Source organism: Poecilia formosa, unplaced genomic scaffold, assembly GCF_000485575.1.
Source record: "Poecilia formosa unplaced genomic scaffold, Poecilia_formosa-5.1.2 Scaffold121, whole genome shotgun sequence".
Classification (NCBI taxonomy): domain Eukaryota; kingdom Metazoa; phylum Chordata; class Actinopteri; order Cyprinodontiformes; family Poeciliidae; genus Poecilia; species Poecilia formosa.
The window spans coordinates 370,522-390,030 of NW_006800060.1; the positions used below are offsets into that span (position 1 = coordinate 370,522).

A 19,509-nucleotide genomic window follows, 5' to 3' on the forward strand; every position below is an offset into this window, starting at 1 on the left:
GGGACCAGTGGAGCATTTACACTGGATGAGGGACCAGTGGAGCATTTACACTGGATGAGGGACCAGTGGAGCATTTACACTGGATGAGGGACCAGTGGAGCATTTACACTGGATGAGGGACCAGTGGGCACTCGGTGCTGATGAAAGTCTAGTCACATTGCGTAGAAATGATGGCCGCCAAAGATGTTGGAGATGCTTTTTGCATCAACCACTGTTGTCACCAGATGATCATTTGGTGGGAGTTTTACAATGTTGACAAGTGTATCCAGTCAATATAGAACTGCCCTACACTTTGAGTGGTACAATGACAAGCCCATGCTTCCTCATTGACATCAGGAATCCAGTCATTTTGGCCCTGCATGAACAACACAGACCTAATATCTCCTTCATCATGGTCACACCATGATGGAACGAAAGAGGGAACGAAAAGGAGGAAAGTTTGCAGCTTTCCTCCTTTTTACACACTTGCACAACAAACAAATCCACTCACTCAACGCTCATGTATTTATTTGGAGCATGCAGGGGATGCTGTTGAGCTACCTCTGAGAGACAAGGAGACCAGCATCAGACTCTAGTTTCTCAAATACCTGCATGAGTTACTGTTAAGGCTTTCCACTCCCTCTAAGAGCTCTCTGGTGTAACTTTGAGATTTACAACCAGCAGCCAGATTTGAGGGATATAATGTGTACCCAGATCAAGCCGACCGTTTACAAGTCATCACGTAAATATACACTGAAATTCATACAGCATATGGAGCCGGCTCTATTGCTTTGTTATTTATGCCTCTGTTTCAATTGATTTAGCATCCTGTCTCAAGTCAGCACTTCCACCGGGGTGTATCATGAAGCGTGCAGATACAGAGCAGAGAGAGCAGAGGCCAGTGCTCTTCATCATATTCAGCAAGTAGTGTTGTGTTCAAAATGATAGCAGTGTATTTAAAAAAAAAGTGAGAAAGGCTCAATATCCTTATAACAGTTTTTATTTCAATATAAAGGGATGTGTTGAGAACTATAGAACATTCAATTCCAAAGTGAAAAACATGGCAGAACCGTAATCACACTTATTTCGCGCCATGAAAAAAAAGGAATATTAGGATGGTTTGAGAAATGGCAGCATCTGCATTTTTCTCTGTAAAACCAAACATTTACTGCATACTCTGAAAAACCATGAAGATTTTTGCTTTCCTGTAAATCACTGAACTATTTAGTTGCGTAAATTACAAAAAAAAAAAAAAAAACAATCCCACCTTAATCCCACCTTAACTGCATGACATCGGTTCTTGTTGGTCTGGAACCAAGATGTAGCTTGTCTACTTCTGGGCTTTGGTTAGCTTGTTGCAACATCACTTTAAAGGCCATTTCCTCTTTAGAAAACTAACATGATGTGTTTGGCATCATGTTGTCAGATTAATATCAGATCAACTATTTTGATGTAGTTAATCTGACCCATTACCTGTTTTCTTTTGTCCATCATCTCTTTCTGGTTTTGGTTTTGAAGCAGTTAAGGTCATTTTAACTAAAATACCTGAACATTTTCTGAAAAACTTAATATCTACACGCCATACTAAAAAATTTGCCCATACTCAGGTGTGAGAGTGTGCGTGAATGACTGTAGTGTGAAACACTTTGGGATTTTCTGGTCCGATATACAAGTACGGAGCCAATCACCATTTTGCCTATTAATGCAAATACCACAATTGCAAAATTGTGTTCTTCAGAGTTAGCAGAATACTTTCAAAGATTTACGTACATTTATAATGAATCCACAGCTTATGATGGGTCTGTTGGTATTCTCTTACTCAACTATATATGGTAGTAAATTATGTACTATGTGAAAATGTTACCAAAAACAAACAATCTAGTTAGTGCACACAATGCCTTTGAGTTTCCTTTTACATGCATTCTCATGAAATGTAATTAGGTGTAATGTGTAATGGATGTACACTCACTTGTAGCAGTGGTCAGTCGGGTCGGAGTGTTTACTGAGCAGGGTTGTTCTCAGGCAGATAAACGAAGCTCCCAATGTTTTCCCCTGGAGAAATAACCCAGCTTTTAAGGGTTCATTAATTTGTTTAATTTAAAGGACATTCCAAGCAGGGCAGAATCTGAAACGCCTCCCTCAGAGACGAGAAAGAGGGGAAATGAGGCCCTTACCTGAGGCAAAGACTCCCACTCTCATTAGGATGATCATAATGATGACAACGTGGGAGGGAACACTCTTTGTCCTAGTCAAGGTTAGAGATGTGTATCGGGAAAAGGAGAAAAAAAATAGAAAAACATCTCATCTTTCATCGTCTCAAGTGAACAAAGAGAAAATTAACATTTTTTCCCAAGCAGCAGGGTTGTGCAGCTTGGCTCGTGACACGCCGTATCTGAGGAAATGGAGGGTGTGCACCAGTGCGTGGCTGCATGTGAGAGTGCATCTGCTAAAAAAAAGTTTCACGGGAGTAATTAGTGCACCATCAGTTAATTACTCCTGTGTATTGATAGTTTGGCAGACACAACCAAAACAATGAGCTTTACAGAGAACACACCCACGCACGCACAGACTACATGTACATAGACAGCAGATCTGCTCTAATTAGATTAAAACCATAAAACTACTCTGAATACTCAAGCTCTTATGTAAACATCTTCTGAAAACTATCCTCCTTACATAATAAAAAAAAGATGAATCGGAGCATAAATCAGTGAGGGTTGAGTTGCTTAGTAATATTTTAGACCATTAAAAATATTGTATTGATTGAATTTGCTCTGTTTTTATTTTCTGTTTTCTGTTTCCACTTACAATTCCTTGCAAAAAAATCTTGAACTTTCTTCCTCATTTTGACACTTTGCAACCGCAAATTGCTATTTATTTTTCTGTGATTTAATGTAGCAGACCAACACAAAATTATTTATCAGTAGCAATCTGAAAATCCTTTTCTTTCATATCCCCAAAAAATGTACACACTTGCGTTAACGGCGCAGCTAATTTTTAGCTATGCACCCTAGCATTTTTACCGTCTTAGAAAACACTTAGTGCAGTTACCTTCTCCCAAATTAATTACTCCAGATAAATTATAAAGCTTGGCCATCTATTTACTTGGTGATCCTATAAATTTCAAGTTGAGTGAAGTTTGACATCTTGACTATTGACTGTTGAGATTTCTTCAAGTAGCGAGCTGTTTATATTCGTGCTGTTATTTTGAAGTGGGTGAATACACTATCTCTGTTTCGTCTCCTCATGTTCTCCACCCGTGTTGCGGTACAGCAAATGGCATTTATTCTGTACCCAGAATGACTCGCTGTTCTAAAGTAAACAGTTTAAAATCTTCTGATGTCGACTGTGTTTTCTAACCAAAGTTAATTAGTCTAAATCAGCAAGAGACTTAGCAAAACTCAACTATAAAACTAAAGCCTGGAGTGAAAGAATCAAAGAATCACTTCCTGAAGTGCAAACAGTACAAGTAGGAGTGCAATAACAAATTTGATCCTGTTGAGGGCGGTATACTATGTTGTCAAATTGTCATTGATGCATGGTGCAATCAATATGGTTGAACTTAGCACTTCATTACTAGCTTTTGGTAAATACCAGGTTCATACAGCATGTTAGTGGAGCTAATGTTCTTGGATAATGCTTCAGGGTTATGCAACTAACTTTTTAGTTAGCAGTGCCCACCACTGATGAAAAGCGAGACAGACTACAAATTTCTATTAACTTTGGACTGTAGATTTTAAAAATGTCCTTCCTCACGTTTCACTCCAAGCCCCTAATAACAGTGAAAGTAGAACTCCTTCCTGCGGGTCTGTTCCTTCTTTCTCGGCTGTTACATATTCCAGTTTTCTTGGAAAAGTCTCAGAAGACATTCTCACCTACATTTGAAGTTTACTCTCTGCTTGCTGCCTTTTTGAGGTCTCTTAACAGATGTTTTCCTGTGTTTAAGACTGGGCGTTAGCAGCGCTGAAGGACAGGGAGATATTTTCCCTGAAGCTGCCGCAAAGTTTTCTTGGCTCTGCGTTTCACTGTTCAGCTGGAAGTTGAACATTTGCTCCAGTCTCAGGTGGATTTAATGCTACGACAGGTTTTGTTTAAGGAGCTCCCCTGTATTAGGCTGCAGTCAGTCCATCCGTCCCTCCCTCCCCCAACCCTGAGTTAGTCTTGAAGCAGTCCCTGTCGATTCAACCTTATTTCATTTCAGAGTGCTTTAATATTAGAACATTGTGCACGTGGGACCATTCAGAGTCTAAAAATAAATAAATAAAAGGTTGACCACAGAGATGTTGTGGGAAACCTCTGAGACAACTTTTGATTTTGTTGATTGGTTTTGTCCCTTACAACTAGTGTTTTTTTTTTTTCTATCCTCTGTGAGATATTAAAGCTTCAAATACAATTTTTTTTTTGTCTTCATATCCTATTTGCAATAGCTGGGCTCTTGGTAACATCTGTAAAATTGAAAGTTGCATTAATGACACCTGACTCCTATATAGAGTTTCACAACAAAGATCATTAGAACTTTTAGAACTGCTACTGCGACAACAGCACTTCAATAGTTTATTGAGATGAGATGGGGCCATCACCATACCTTCTTTCTTAGTTATTCTGCAGTAGATTTGCTGCTGTGTTTCGGGGTCATTGTCCTTTCTCGGCTGTTGGACAGATGTTCTGAAATTTGTATATAGAATGAAGCTTTATTGTCACCCATTGGGGCCATTCATTTGTACCAGCAGCCACTGCATGCAAATTCACACTGATAGAAACATAAATATGGAGAAAAAGAAAAGAGACTGTGCAGTGAGGGCAAATTTATGACACAAGGAAAAGAAAAAGCGGCACAGTTTTACCTGTGTTTATCAAGAGGCAGTTCTCATGGCACCAGTCCATAAAGTCTGGAGTCAACTATCTGTACTCTCAACCGTCTCCAACTGTAATGAGGTCAACTATGTCAGAGTCACAGAACTTCTGAAGACAGCAGTGTGGGAGAAGTCTGCATTTTAGAGAGTGAAAAGGAAAGGTGTCAGTACAGATCCCTGCGGGACTCCTGTCCTGCAGACCACCCTGTTGGAGACACAGCCATGTGTCCTCACATACTGCCGGCACCCAGTGGGGTAGTCTGGTTGTCATACACACTTTAACAAACCTTTTGTTCTGCAGAGTATCCACAAACAGATTTAGTTTAGTTCAGTTTAGTCTCATCTGTCCAAAGAACTGTTGAAAGTCACTCAGATACAACTTTGCAAACTTTGCTGCTATACATTTCCAGTAAGTCTTTCTCCAGGCAACTCCTCCAAGAAAGCTGTACTTGTTCATTCTTTTTTTTTAAACTGTACTGTATGAACTTTAAAATTCAGCATGCTAACTGAGGCCTGTAAATGCAGAGATGGAGCTCTTGGGTTTTTGGCACTTAATATAGAAAGATCATGTTCTGACCTGGAGGTCAATTTGCACTGATGACCACCGTGAGGAAGAAATGTGACTGTCTGAGAATGTTGTCCACTTGTGAATGTAATGTTTAATAATGGATTTCAGGTGGTTTGGAAATGGTGTTATGACAATTCTCAGATACTCAGAAAAGACTCGCTTCTCTGGCATTCACTGTGGAAAAATAAACAATGAGGGTTTTTTTCAGAAACAGGGAAATTAGAATTTTAGAAATTGTTAAAGAGAAGACCGTTCTTATTACAACATGAAATCTGAAATCCTGGAATTGAGATTTGGATGTGGAAGACCTCAAACAACAATTGTATTAATATTAATGGTTGATTAAAATTGTTAATGAAGTTCATTACAGCATCTGTAATGACTTGATTACAATCAATTGCATCTTAATCAAAAACCATACATTAACAAAGCAACATTTTCAATTCAAAACCCCTATTTGCTGCTAAATTATTGTATAAATAGACATAGCTTTACTGATAGGCTTACTCCTTTTAACACAGCGTAGACACTGAAATACTCTTTTCCAGTGTCCAATTGGATCGCTTTTTGAAAGAAAAATTAATTCCTAGTGGGGCAAGAGATGCGGCTTTGTCTATTTGTCTATTGTTGTCATTCGTGGATGTCAGTTGTGTGTCAGATTTACAAGTGTTCCAGAAACATGCAGATACAAAGGTTCCGCCTGGAAACCTTATATGTAAAAAAATAAAAATAAAATAATTGCGTTAAAATGTTTAATGCGATTAAACCTTTTTCATTAATTAATCAAAATTAACATCTTAGAGTCCAATTAATATTCTTATTTCCCTAGAGGTATTGTTTTAAAAGATAATTATCAGTAAAACTATTTAGTTTTTTTCCTCTTAAAAATTGTTTAAACTTTAAGTTTTCTACATTTTTATCTTTGGTTTAAAGTAATGCACTCTGAATCATGACAGCACAGAGTCTACTCAAAATAAGCATTCATATTATTAGAGATTTTATTGGTGTAAAACATTCTAAGCACAAATGGAGCATAATAAGTAGGCTCCATCAGCTGCAGACTGTGCGGAATGGGCCGAGAGACCAATGTGATGCAGGGTTATCTTCTGTTAATTGCTCTCTCATCGCAATGTGACATCTGCATCGTGACATGATGGTTTATTAAATGCACAATGTACTCAGAGAGCCACCTTGGAAGCTAATTATAATAGGTGTGGAATTTACATACAGCTTCCAGAGTGCTGAGTGATTCCTCTTTGCATTAATATGTTGTCACTTGTTCCACTTCATGGTACAGCTAATGTTTTATTCATTTATTTATTTATTTTATTTATGATGCAGAGAACGCCCGCCATGGTCCTGTCTTCACTCAGGAGCCCAGTGACAGTATTTTCCCCATGAGCTCCGGCGACAAGCTGGTGTTCATTAACTGCAAAGCGAAGGGTAACCCACCTCCACACTATAGGTATGTACTTTGTTTTAGCTGCAGGTTAATGTGGCTATCACAATGAAAAGTAGTGTTTCATTAGAAAAAGAAAAATAAACGTTTCATTTTATTACTACTATATGTGTTTTGGCCTATTTTTAAATAATGGTTTCTAGGCACATTATGAGTGTCATGGAATATATGAGTGATAATACAATGATTTTCCAGCATTAACACGAAATATTTACATAAAGATTTGGAATTATGACAAACTTATTTTTGTGTAATTCAAAAAGGCAACAATTATTTCTATTGCTGCTATTTCTACTGAAATTTTGAAATATAGACATAAGCAACTGTCACACTTCATAGGTTTCCATTAGAAATTGAGAAGATAAGCATAAACATCCATATCTGTGTTTAATGGTCATTTTTAAACATGTCAGTATTAGTCTAAGTGAAATTTTAATAAGTGATATTTCCATCTTGCTGTTTGTGAGAAATATACAGTGTGTGTATATAGCAGCTTTGAATATCTGTTATCACACCAAGGAGCAATAATAATCCAGATGTTGATATTTTTTCATATGGGTGCATCCCTGTCTGCCAAGTGTGCATTCAAAATGCATTACTTGGCTCTAAATATTAGAAAATGAAGCAGATTTTGAAGTGCTCATGTACTGAATAGTCCATTTATATAGTAGAACGTAAACATCAGTGTAAACATCAGTGCTGAACTGCGTCAGGACAGAATTCGCCATTTGCCTTGAAATCTCTGTTTGATTGTATTTCTACAGATATAGTAGAACAATAAACGTCTGCATAATTCAACAGCAGCTTTAAAGTAGATAAGTTTTACAGAATATTACCTTTTGTTTGTAGATTTATGTTTTATTAAACAGGAGATTAAAAAACTGATTTTAGCTAATTAGTCAGACTATCTGCTCAATGAGAACCTGCAGTCAGATACTTAAAGGGACAGTATTATGTAAAATCAGCTTTTGTTTTTTTGCTTTACATCATGCTATACTGTAATGTTAGTCCCTCGTCAAAAACCTACCTGCAACTCCTCCACTCAGCTCCTTCAGACTAGCCAACTGCAATTAGCAAACACCTGGTCTAATTGCTCATTATAAGAGCTTCTTCTCAGTTCAATGCTGGTAAAAACATTATTAAAAGGATAACCTCTCAAACCTGAATATTTCTGAAAGTAAAAGTGAGATTTTGGCTTGCTTAGGACAAGATCTGTGTGTGCTTGATTATTGGGCAACTATTAGTGTGCAGAATTAATATGCAACTGAATTAAAACCGAAAACTTTCTCATCTCACTTGTTTATTGTCATCTGTTAAAGTGAGAATAATAAACATAGAACTCAAAATTGACAAACATTTCTGACATTTAAAAAATAAATCAGTGACCAATATATCCATCCTTCTTTTCATTAACAATTATAAGCCTTCCATTTATGGAGTCTGTCAGGTTCTTGATCTGTTGACGATCAACTTTTTGTGCAGCAGTAACCATAGCGTTCCTGGTAGCTTCACGTTTGATTCTTCTCAAATCTTTGGCAGTTAATTTGTCTTTTTGTCTCAACATGTTTCTTGCGACCCTGTTGACTATTTGCAGCAAAACATTTGATGGTTCTGTGATCACACCACAACATCTTAGCAATTTTCAAGTGCTGTATCCTCTGAAAGACTTTTCAGAGTCTCTTAAATCTCTTTTTTTCCCATTTTGCCTGAGGAAAAGAAGCTGCCTAATAATTCTGCACACCTTGATATAGGATGTTGATCTCACAGGCCCCACCATCCCACACCAGCTGATATGTTTATATTCAACAAGCATCCAAGTTTATACAACTTGGAGTTGGAAAATATGCATAAAAATGATGATACGATCGAAACTAAAACTTGTCTAATAATTTTTCACACAGTGTGCAGCATTTTTATAGTAGCTTTTAAAGTTACTTGATTATATTATGTCACTGTGACTGTAAAACACATAATGCTGCCCCTTTAATAAACATGTTGCCCATTGCTTACCAACTCATCCTAAAAACAGTTAATGAATAATTAATATAAAACAGTATTAGTTTCCACACAAAGATGTTTTTGCAGCAGAAAACATAAACTAAATAGCTAAATTTATGGGAGCGCTCTGTCAGCCATCTGACCGTCAGTCACCCTAATCCTATCAACATCTGGAGACAACTCTGCCATATCTTAACAAAAATCATGTTAGTAGTTTTGAAACTTTAAAAAAATCTGGGTATATGTGGATGCCACTAACGAACCCCATTCATATTCGTGATAAAAGCTGATCATCGGTTTTCTAACGTGAAAACCAATGATGTACCGGTGGCACATCTGATTTCATAGGTGGAAAGTGGATGGGAGGGCCATAGACTCCAGCTCGGACCAGAGTTACAGCCTTGTTGAAGGGAACCTGCTGATCAATAATCCTCATTTTATCAATCACGGAGGCGTCTATCAGTGCATCGCCACCAACGCGTTTGGAACCATTGTCAGCAGGGAAGCAAAAGTCCAGTTTGCATGTGAGTATTCTTTCTGAACCACCAATTTTTTTTTTTTTTTTTTTTTTTTTACTAATTTTTCAGGTGGTTGTTAAACTTAATGAGTATATTGGTAAGAATTATCCCCAAAATACAAAAATATATGTATAAATAAATAAAAAATGCTCAGCATAGATACCCAGAAACACAAACACCTCCAATGATAGACTAACATACTAAAGCTGAGATGCAACATCTTAGTAATAAAATAATAAGCTTAGCATGAAAAAGAAAATGAATCATGAAGTATCTGTAAACAAAAATGCTTAGTTATGCAAATGGAAATTAAAGAGCTTGTTCTTATTTGTTGTTTCTGTTGCTTGGTTTATTTATTTTACACTTAAAATGTCTTACACTTCCAGTGTTAAATGTTCTTTGGAATTTAAAGTTTATTGATCTTGAGAATGTGTTCTTGCATTTTTATGCCATTACCATCATATAATTTGAAAATGGCCTCAAAACATCAATGTTATCATTTATCGGAATAACTTCTGAAACAATTTATTGTCCGGTAGAATTTATCATGACCGGCCTAACTGTTGAACCAGCAGTTAGCTTGTTACCACAGATAGATTGACTTTGTAAAATGACTGAAACCATGAAGTGAAAGGAAATGATCTGGTGGAACTCAGGTTTTTTGCAACTTTGCTGATTTTTCTGTGGAACGCTGAATTATTATCCTCATCTAGAAGTATTTTTCTTTCTGTTCATTACTGCTGTGGTTCTATTGCTGTGCTAGTACCAATACAGAGTAAACAGAGATACAACTAAGGAAAAGTTCTGTGTGGATCAATAAGTGACAGTAAAGGCAAACCCATGTTATTTACTGACTGCTGTTGGCTTTATAGGAAATAGTCATTTTGCAGTTTCCTGTAAAGCAAAAGTCTCATTTAATAATGTCGATTCTGGTGTGTTTCCAGCAGTCTGTGACACGGATTCACCTGGAACAGAAGCTGGAAGTTCACATTTGCTTCTTCATCCTCTATCAGAAAGGAACAATCTAATAAACTCTTATCTTGACTTCCAGGAAATTTGCCACTGCTGCTTATTGTTTCTTGAAGGAAGGACAATAATGACATGTGTGATCCTTCACTTTTTATCTCACGTCAACATCAGATAACATTCAGCATCAAAATAACTATATATATTTATATATCTATATATCCTGTTAGGATGAAATACTGTTGTAGCTGAAGGTTTTTCTGATGCAGATTGTGATGTTAGTGTTTTTATATTTTTGACGTATTATATAGTTCACCCCATCGGATGTTTTACACTTTTTATCGCTTTTATAAATCAATCACAAAATTTGACTTTTTTTGACAAAATAATGTACAAAAAGATACCTGTAATGGCAAAATGACAATGAAGTAAAAATAATAACATAAAATAAGTGATTGCAAAAATATTCGCCCCTTCGAGGCAGTACGTTAGAGATTCACCTCTGGCTGCTATCACAGCAGCCAGTTTCTTAAAATCCTTTTAAGCATAAAGAAACATGTTTTTTAGTGTACAAGGGATAAACTGCTTAGGATAATTTGGGTTTTAAATTCAAACACAAATATAAAAGTGGCTGTAGTTCAGTAGTCAGATAACTTAAGAAAACAGTTTGAATTCTTTTCTCCTTTTTATTCTATTGAGGGGGGAAACGTGCATCAAAAGGCCCAGTCAAATCAACAATACATAGGAAAAGCAAAAAAATAAATAAAATAAAGACTGTCAAACTGAGATTTTTGCTGCTTTGTTGATCCAAATCTTTGTTGAATTACCATAGACTTCTTCTCTAAATGGGTAACTCATTGTTTTACTTCCTCACAGTTGTGTGTAATAGGAGATGGAAGGGCTTGCCTTCATTTCAGGAGGAGTTTAATTAGCTGAGCTCTGATTTGACCCACACTGATATTTGCGTGACCTCTCCAGAGACCAGTTGGTATTTTTTAGGATTGATATGTCTTCCTGCTATTTATTCTGTCGCACTGCAGACAGCGGTGTTTAATTAAAGGTGAAAGCCTGACTGCAGCGTCCTTGGCCCGATCTCCTTCAGGTGTGGGACAAACTGGTGTTGGTGTTTTCCTGTAGGGGGGATGCTGTCGTCCCACCATTTCTGAATTTCTTCCTTGTATCTGCTGAAGACAAGTGAGAGTTGGTAGTGATCCACAGCTTTCTCACTGACCTGTCTGCTGGAGAAACACAGCATGGAACACGCTCCATTAGTTTGTTCACTAACGTTCTCTAACAAACCCGTAAAGCCTCAGAGCAACTCCAGTTACACTGTCAAATATTAACAGCAATAATTTTGGTTATTTAGCTAGCAAAATATTTAGTTTACCAGCTAAATATATAACTCCAAACTAAATATTTAGTTTGAAAGCTAGATATTTTGTTTGAAGCTGAATATATCTGTTAGTAAGATGAGAATTTAGTTAGTGAGCTAAATGGAGTTACCAAACTAAATATTTAGCCAGCTAAATAACCCAAATTTTTTAGTCTGTCACTAAATATTTAGCTTCAGGCTAAATATTTGGCTATATACTTATCTTTCTAACTAAATATTTAGTTTGTAAAATAAATGTTCAGCTTAACTTAAAATTTAGCTTGTTGACTAAATATTTAGTGTGAAACTGACATTTTTAAATGACCATTTTAAAAATCGGACTCCTTTTTCCCCTCTGACAGGCTGAATAACATAAATGATTGCTCCAGGTTTTTGACTGTGTAACTTTAGAAACAATAACCACATGGTGATGTAATTATGTGGGTGACTTCTGAATGTGAATATGTCCTTTTCATATTTTTATGAGCAAAACAACTTCCACACCATGTATCATTTTCTGTCCACTTCACTCTATTTTGTGTCAACTATTGGCAGTGACATACTGATGTGCATAACATGAGCAGGCTTGAATATTTTTGCAGGGCACTGTATGCTGAGGTGTGCTTTAGCAATAACCTGATGATGTTTTTTTTTATCATCCCCAACAGTTCTGCAGAACTTCAGCCAGAAGCCAAGGAACACAGTGACAGTGAGAGAGGGTCAAGCCGTGGTTCTCCTCTGCGGCCCGCCGCCACACTACGGAGGTACTGAACTCCCGACTATTACTCTCCTCAATTGTCTTCCAGCTTCACACTGCTGCTTGCCTGTGTTCCTCAGTCTGCTGCTTATTGTCCTCCAGCAATAATGTCGGGATTCTGTTTGTTTCTTTTTGTTTTGGAGCCCGACCCACTGGCGTTTGGCGCCGCCGGAGTTCTCATGGTGTCTAACCTGCCACTGCACCTTGCCCAGACCCCTCTGACTTCCTGCATTTGTAGTTCACAGCCTTACACTTCTTAACCTCGAACTCGCTTTTCCTGCCCATATGATCTGTGGACGTCCTGCCATCTAGAAAGCCTCTGCTGCTCCATCTCATCCAACTGTCATGTATATTGTGGGTTTTTTGAGAAACAGGTTATCTGCTGGGTAGTACCAGCGTCTGGTGGCGGGAGCATTCATCCCAGTGGCTCAGCTGTGTGTCGGCTCATGCGTCTGGGTGCTGCTGATTAGTGGGCCCTCAAAGGGGTCGGCGCTCCCACAGCTATTCGGAGCCCGGCGGCGCAATTTCACGCCTCCTCAGCAAACTTCTCTCCCGCTCTTTCCTTTCCTTTTTTTTTTATTTTTTTTTTTATGAGGGTTTGAACCATTAAAAAAAAAACATTTAATCCAGGATTACAGTAAACATTTTCCTAGCAAACATTTATGTAGCAGATTAGAGATGATCTAGCAGATGAAATGATTAATCAATTTTTGAAATAATCAATTAACTAGAATAATCACAATCAACAAATAATGGATTAATTGCAATTAATCGATTCTTGAAATAATTGTCAACTACTGTAGTAGTTGATTAATTGATTAATTGATGTGATTAATTGTTAACTGGAGTATACACTCAAATAAAGGTTGTTTATTTGAGTGTATATTTAAAGCAGTAATTCATCCAAAACGGTACAAAAATGATAGATTTTGCATTTAAGATGACATCTTTGTCTGTAAATTATCTTTTAGCTAAAACTCTTCTAAAGTGGCATCGGTTTTAGCTTCACCTGGTTCAGATTTACTTTAAGAATGTTATGTTATTTTATTTTAGGCAATAAAATGCTTAGTATTTAAAAAGGGAATTGAATTATCCGCTCTCTGTTTCCAACCCAGTCCTGCGGCCGTGTGAAATTCCACACATTAGCAGGTTTTTTTTGCCCTCTGATTCCTTCCTTCCACCCCTTCGCCCTTTGAATACCCCCCACCTCTTTAGTTTTCACCCTTAAAAGGATCATGGTCACACACTTGATGGGATTTTCACTGGGTGATAATGCTAGCTTGAGGTGTTTCAGCACCGGAATGTGTTGCTGCTTCGTTTTTGGTGATATCACAGCTGCCTCGACGCACGTCGAAGCGATTCTCGAGGAAATCTACAATGCGCCTTATTAAAGGAGGATTCATGCGAAGCTTATCTGAACAATCAATACCTAAGTGGCCTTAAAGGAGCGGCGCTGAGAGCTGAACTCTGTCGGAGCACGTGGGATTATGTGCCTGGAAGTCCTCTGTTGCTGTGGGACTGCGGCTCTTAAACAGAGCCGGTCTCTGATAGTCCCTAATCATGAAAGGTCTGGCAGTTCATGCCCCGACTTTCCTTGTAATGATTTCGAATCACAGTTTTTTCCCCTCAAGGAAGCGAATTGAACTTTTTAGCAGCTGCCAAGTGAGACAGACTGAGAGCAGAATGCTATTGGTGTGATAAGGGAGGGCGGCAGAAATGGCTAAATACCTTCGACACCCCCTGCAGACTTAAACTCCCTTCTTCCTCTTCTCTGTTGAAGTATTTGACTGCACACCTCGACTCTAATGTGCTCATCTCTTCTTCCCTTTCTTCATTTCAACATGTGTGATGTTTAGAATGAAAGTGGAAATGCTTTTTACCAAAGAATTCACTCAACTTTCTAATATTTTGTCCCAACATTATAGTTGAATTAATATAATTTTAGATTTTCTAGCAGAAAGGAGTGCATTCTTTACAGTAAATAAAAAAAAAATCATAGAAATAGTATCTCTGATACAGGATATCTGATTTCTGAGTTTAGATTACGTTTACACAGGACCTCTGTGTGCAACTTGTCAGATTCTTCAGATGTTGATTTGGCAAAATGTTCCACATTTGGCTGGAACCACCAAGGCATGTCTAATCCGCCTGTCACAATTAGCAATTAGCAATTAATCAATTAATCGATTAATCATACGATCAATTAAAATGAGTGCAATAATTTCCATTCTGATTATGAATATTTTTGAAAGAGGCATCATGATCCACTTTATTTATGGTTTTGTTTGCAAGTGGTTCTTGTTTTCTTTCTATTTATTATTTTTGGTTGTATTTTTATTTTGGATACTTGAAATATCTTCTAGTTCCAGTGTGTTCTTTCCAAAATGAAAGGTTATTGGTGTTTGAGAGGGCAAACTTGCATTACTCTTCTATTATCAATATATTACTTGAAAATCATCTATAAAAACAATGTTATCATGTATCGCAATAATTACTGGGGCAATTTATTATCCAGCAAATTGAGTTATTGTGACAGTCCTGGCTGTAGTTGTCAGAGTGTCTCTGCATGTGGCCACTTTTTTCTAAGGTCTGTCTCTCCCTGTTCTCTGTACCTGGTGATGTCAGTCTGTAAGGCATTGCAAATTGTGAGAAGGAAAAAAAAAGACTTCTTTCAGATTATGGATTGCATTAACAAGTGCTACACTCGTATATAAATAGTTGTTTTGTAACTTTTGGGGCAGAGTGTGTCGGTGTTTTTCCATGGGAGCACAGAACAAAGGAATGAAGGTTGCGATGGATCAAATCACAGACCGGAGTTTGGACGTCATGGTTACTTTAATGTCCAAAAGCACAGAAGATGTAGAAAACACTGGGACAGGGGAAGGATGACAGAATAATCAAAATACAAATTATGAAACCCAAAACATCCCAGAACCATGACAACGAACCATGAAAAACCTCGAGACAAAATCTGTTTTTCAAGGGAAACCTGAAAACCTCCCTGTACCCCGGTGTAAAGCAAGAAAAACAACAATTAAAATATCATAAAAGTATAAGTCAAACTGGTCTATGAAGGACTTTGAGATTTACTAGAGAACATTATCAAACATTGAATGAAGCACTTGAATATTTTTACATTTTAACTAGCATTTTTAATAATAATAAAAAAGAAAATACAATTTCAAGGTTGAGTCCAGTGTTCCTGTGCTGTTAATTCTGTCATTTATTGTCACAGGTCAAATATATTGCATTTTGATCTTTCTGTGTTATTTTTACTTTATTATGAAAGACTTTTTATGCCCTTTAATATCAAGTGTGAAATATATAATCTAATCTCATCTGTTATTAAAATCCCGTGGATATCATCTTTACCTAAACAAGCTTAAAGCTGTCTGAGAATATAAATCCACCTCTTTGACTGCTCACAGTTGGAATAGCAGATATTTTATAGGACTCAGTGGATACCCACTTGCTAACATTTGTTCATTTTTATTTAGTATTTGGAAGTGTGACTTACACGGACTTTGCGACTTCCTCAATTGGCAATGCTAAAACTACATGCAGACTACAGATCTGAAGCAGAAAACTGAAATCACTGTTCACAACTTTTCTTTCTGTTTGCTGATCGGCCCGATAGAAAATTTACTGGTGAAATTCAAGCAAAGCTGAGAAAGCCCAAATTGTGCTTTTTCAAATGCAAGATTTGAAAAATAACATATCCATCTCGAGATGTTTTTGTTTGATTGCTCTCTTCGTCACTTTTAGTGTTGTTCTTCTCGTTTTCTACAGAGATCAAGTATTCCTGGGTTTTCAATGGCAACCGTAACTTCCTCCAGCAGGATGCACGCCGTTTCATCTCCCAGCGGACTGGCAACTTGTACGTCGCCAAAGTGGAAGCCTTGGATGCCGGGAATTACACGTGTGTAGTGAGAAACATGATGACTAACGCCACGGTGTTCAGCTCTCCAACCCCGGTGGTGGTGCGGGGTGACGGTAAGCCCAGACGCTGTGCCATCCGGTTACTCAGCCTGCTGAACCGACACCCGGAGGAGATAAATGGTTTGTCTGGAACGTGATGCTATTTTTCTCTTCAGCGGGGGTGTTAACACATCGGAAATATCTCGTATGGTGGCATGGTTATGTGTGCGGGACACACTCCGTCTCCACATATTTACATAACCAGACCGCATGCACAGTAAACAGGCTGACACCAACACAAATATCTACAACCCAGCTCTGGGCTTCTTGCTTCCACTGCAACCTGTATGCAATACAAACTCATCCATCCATTAACATGTTGTGTGCTAACTGCGCCTTCAAACAGCTGCAGTGCAAAAACACAAAATCTTCCCATGTTTTTTTTGTCTGGTTTCTACTGCAAATAAATGATTACACTAGAAATAAGACAAAACTAACTTACAAATAACTTTTCAGCTAAACATAAAAGCTTGTTTTAAGACAATAATTCTTGAATATATTTTTTTTTAAAAGGACTGGTTCAAAATTTTTTTTAATAACATGTCTATATTTTTTAACTTGTTTTGAGAAGTGTATTTTTTGCAGTGGGAAGTGTTATATATATAATCATAACTATTTTTTTTTTTCACATTTTCTTGGAATTATGTGACAGACCAACACAGTGGTGCTGAACTGTGAAGTGGGAGGAGTTTGTAAAGTTTTGATTGAACTTTTTTCTAAATCCTGAAATGTGTGCATTTGTATTCAGTCTTTTAAATACCCATAAATAAAATCTAGTACAAACAATTACCTTCTGAATAAGTGAACAAGCCAATAGTGTGAAATTTGGAAAATCTGTTCACTGGATAACAGAAAAATATTTTAATTTTGTTGATAGAAAGCAGCGAAAATGTTCACATAAGTCATAAAGGAGACACATGTAACCTAAATTACATTCTAGGACTATTAGGATTATTAAAGAAATAATCCAAGTTAGAGTCAATCCAAGTGATTCTTAAAACTAGGTTCGTCTGCTGGAGGAGGTGGCAAATTTGTAGAACACAGAGACAACTAGATGGTGCAAAATTGGTGAATTGTATTAATATTTACAATATATACAAGTTAGTCCACAATTTAAAGTCCAGAAGGGTTCCTTAAACCAAGGAAGTCAACAAGTCTTTGTTGATGATGAAAGGAAAAAAACAAAAATAAATAATTAGCAGCCATATAAGCTGTAGCTGTCAATTTAGGACGCTGACGTGCAGCGTTGACTTTAATTGTATTGAATAAATTTGTATTAAATAAATGTATTCAATACATGTATTTAATTGTATTGAATAAATTAAGGAAAGGAGGATTTTTAATTAAATCTTTAAATAAAATAAATAAAACTAAATTTAACAAAATGGAAAATAAAATAAAACTGAATCTAATATGGAAAAATTATCCTGGTTACACACAGAAAGCACATGGACGGTTCTATAAGGGGGTCCATAAGGGGCCGGTTCCCTGTAGAACTGAGCTTGGTCCCTGTTATGACCCCTGAACTTAAGAGACCAAATCAGTTTCTTTAGTTGGTTTTATTTTTTTACCTTGATAATTTAAATGGATTAAAAATGAAGGTCCTGCATTTCCTGGGACCCCAGGAAGATTAAGATCAACCACTCCACTAATATAGCTTCAGCCATATTAGTTTCATCTGCTAAAGCTCCAGAGCCACAAGTGACTCTGTTGCTCACTTAATATCCTGTTTTGTTGTGCTCTTTTGTTTAATTTTTGTGTTCTCTCATAAACTCTGGTCAAACGTTCTACAGCAGTGGTCCCCAAACTACGGCCCAAGGGCCAGATCCGGCCCGCTTCCACATTTGGTCCGGCCCCTGATCCATACCAGAGAGTATTTAGATTTTTTTTTTCATATACTGTATTTTCCAGACTATAAGCCGCTACTTTTTTCCTAAGCTTTGAACCATGCAGCTTATAGTCCGGTGCGGCTTATATGTGGATTTTTCTTCAACCACCAGGTGGCTCTCTTAGCAGGAAGTGAATCATTGGAAGTCAAAATTGGAAATAAAAGAAGGAAGCGCCCATTAAAACAGAATTAGGTTTTAATAGGGAATTGAAATTTGAGAATGTTGTTGATCAGTTAAATAGCAATGAGGGGAAAAAGAAGATTTTTCGTTTTTTAAATAATACTGGGATCATTATGAGAATTTGAAGTATAGATATTAGGATCCAATAGATGGCAGTAGTGCAACAATAATGGATGCAAGCTGCCATTGAAATCTAAAGAAGAAGAAGAAAGCGCCTATTTTCATTTAGCACATGCTAGTAGCAGACATGACAGATCAGCACTTTTACTGTTACAGTTATCGTTCGGAAGCTATCGTAATCAGTTCAGTTAAATCTAAACTTGGCAACGTTTTCTTTTTCAACCGTAATAAATGTGATATTCAATTGACCTGTTATGACTCAAATGTTGAGTGTCTGCCCCCCTTTGCTGTGTGCTGCATCATTGTGGAAAACCTAGAGCGGCAGAGATATCTGCGCCTTATAGTCCGGAAAATATTTATTTCATAAATAGTGTTATTTACTGGATTTTTTCTGTGAAGAACCCAGAGAGAGTTATTTGAGTGTGCTTTCTGGAAAACAATAAAGTTTTACATTTAGGCACTCCTGCAATCGTCACACTTTTTCTGTTACAAACTGACTCTGGCCCCCCACCAGAGAAGGGAAAAGTTATGTGGCCCTCGCAGGAAAAAGTTTGGGGACCCCTGCTCTACAGCTTAAGTAAAGCCTAATGAGTGGCTCTACACAATGAAGTTCTACTTCAGTTTATCTTTCTCGTAAGTCAACAAACACAAATATTTGTCGTTAAGGTTTTAACATTGCAAAATGTGAAAAATGAAAAGAGTATTCAAACTTTTGTAAGAACTTCAGGGACGTATCGTGTTCTGACTTCTGTCCCTCTGGTAGTGGTGATGGGTGAATATGAGCCCAAGATCGAGGTTCAGTTTCCTGACACCCTTTACGTTTCCAAAGGATCGTCAGTGAAGCTAGAATGCTTCGCCCTAGGAAAGTAAGT

The 19,509-nt window shown here is 37.3% G+C and overlaps 1 protein-coding gene across 1 annotated transcript in view; it reads left to right on the forward strand.

Annotated features, from left to right (window-relative positions):
- Positions 1 to 19,509, forward strand: part of cntn6 (contactin 6) — a 168,812-nt gene that overhangs the window by 95,175 nt on the left and 54,128 nt on the right. Inside the window, exons 5-9 of the mRNA XM_016675751.1 lie at positions 6,742 to 6,865; positions 9,206 to 9,381; positions 12,382 to 12,477; positions 16,260 to 16,463; positions 19,401 to 19,503. Coding sequence (XP_016531237.1) covers positions 6,742 to 6,865; positions 9,206 to 9,381; positions 12,382 to 12,477; positions 16,260 to 16,463; positions 19,401 to 19,503 — 703 coding nt within the window. The remainder of the gene's footprint in view (positions 1 to 6,741; positions 6,866 to 9,205; positions 9,382 to 12,381; positions 12,478 to 16,259; positions 16,464 to 19,400; positions 19,504 to 19,509) is intronic.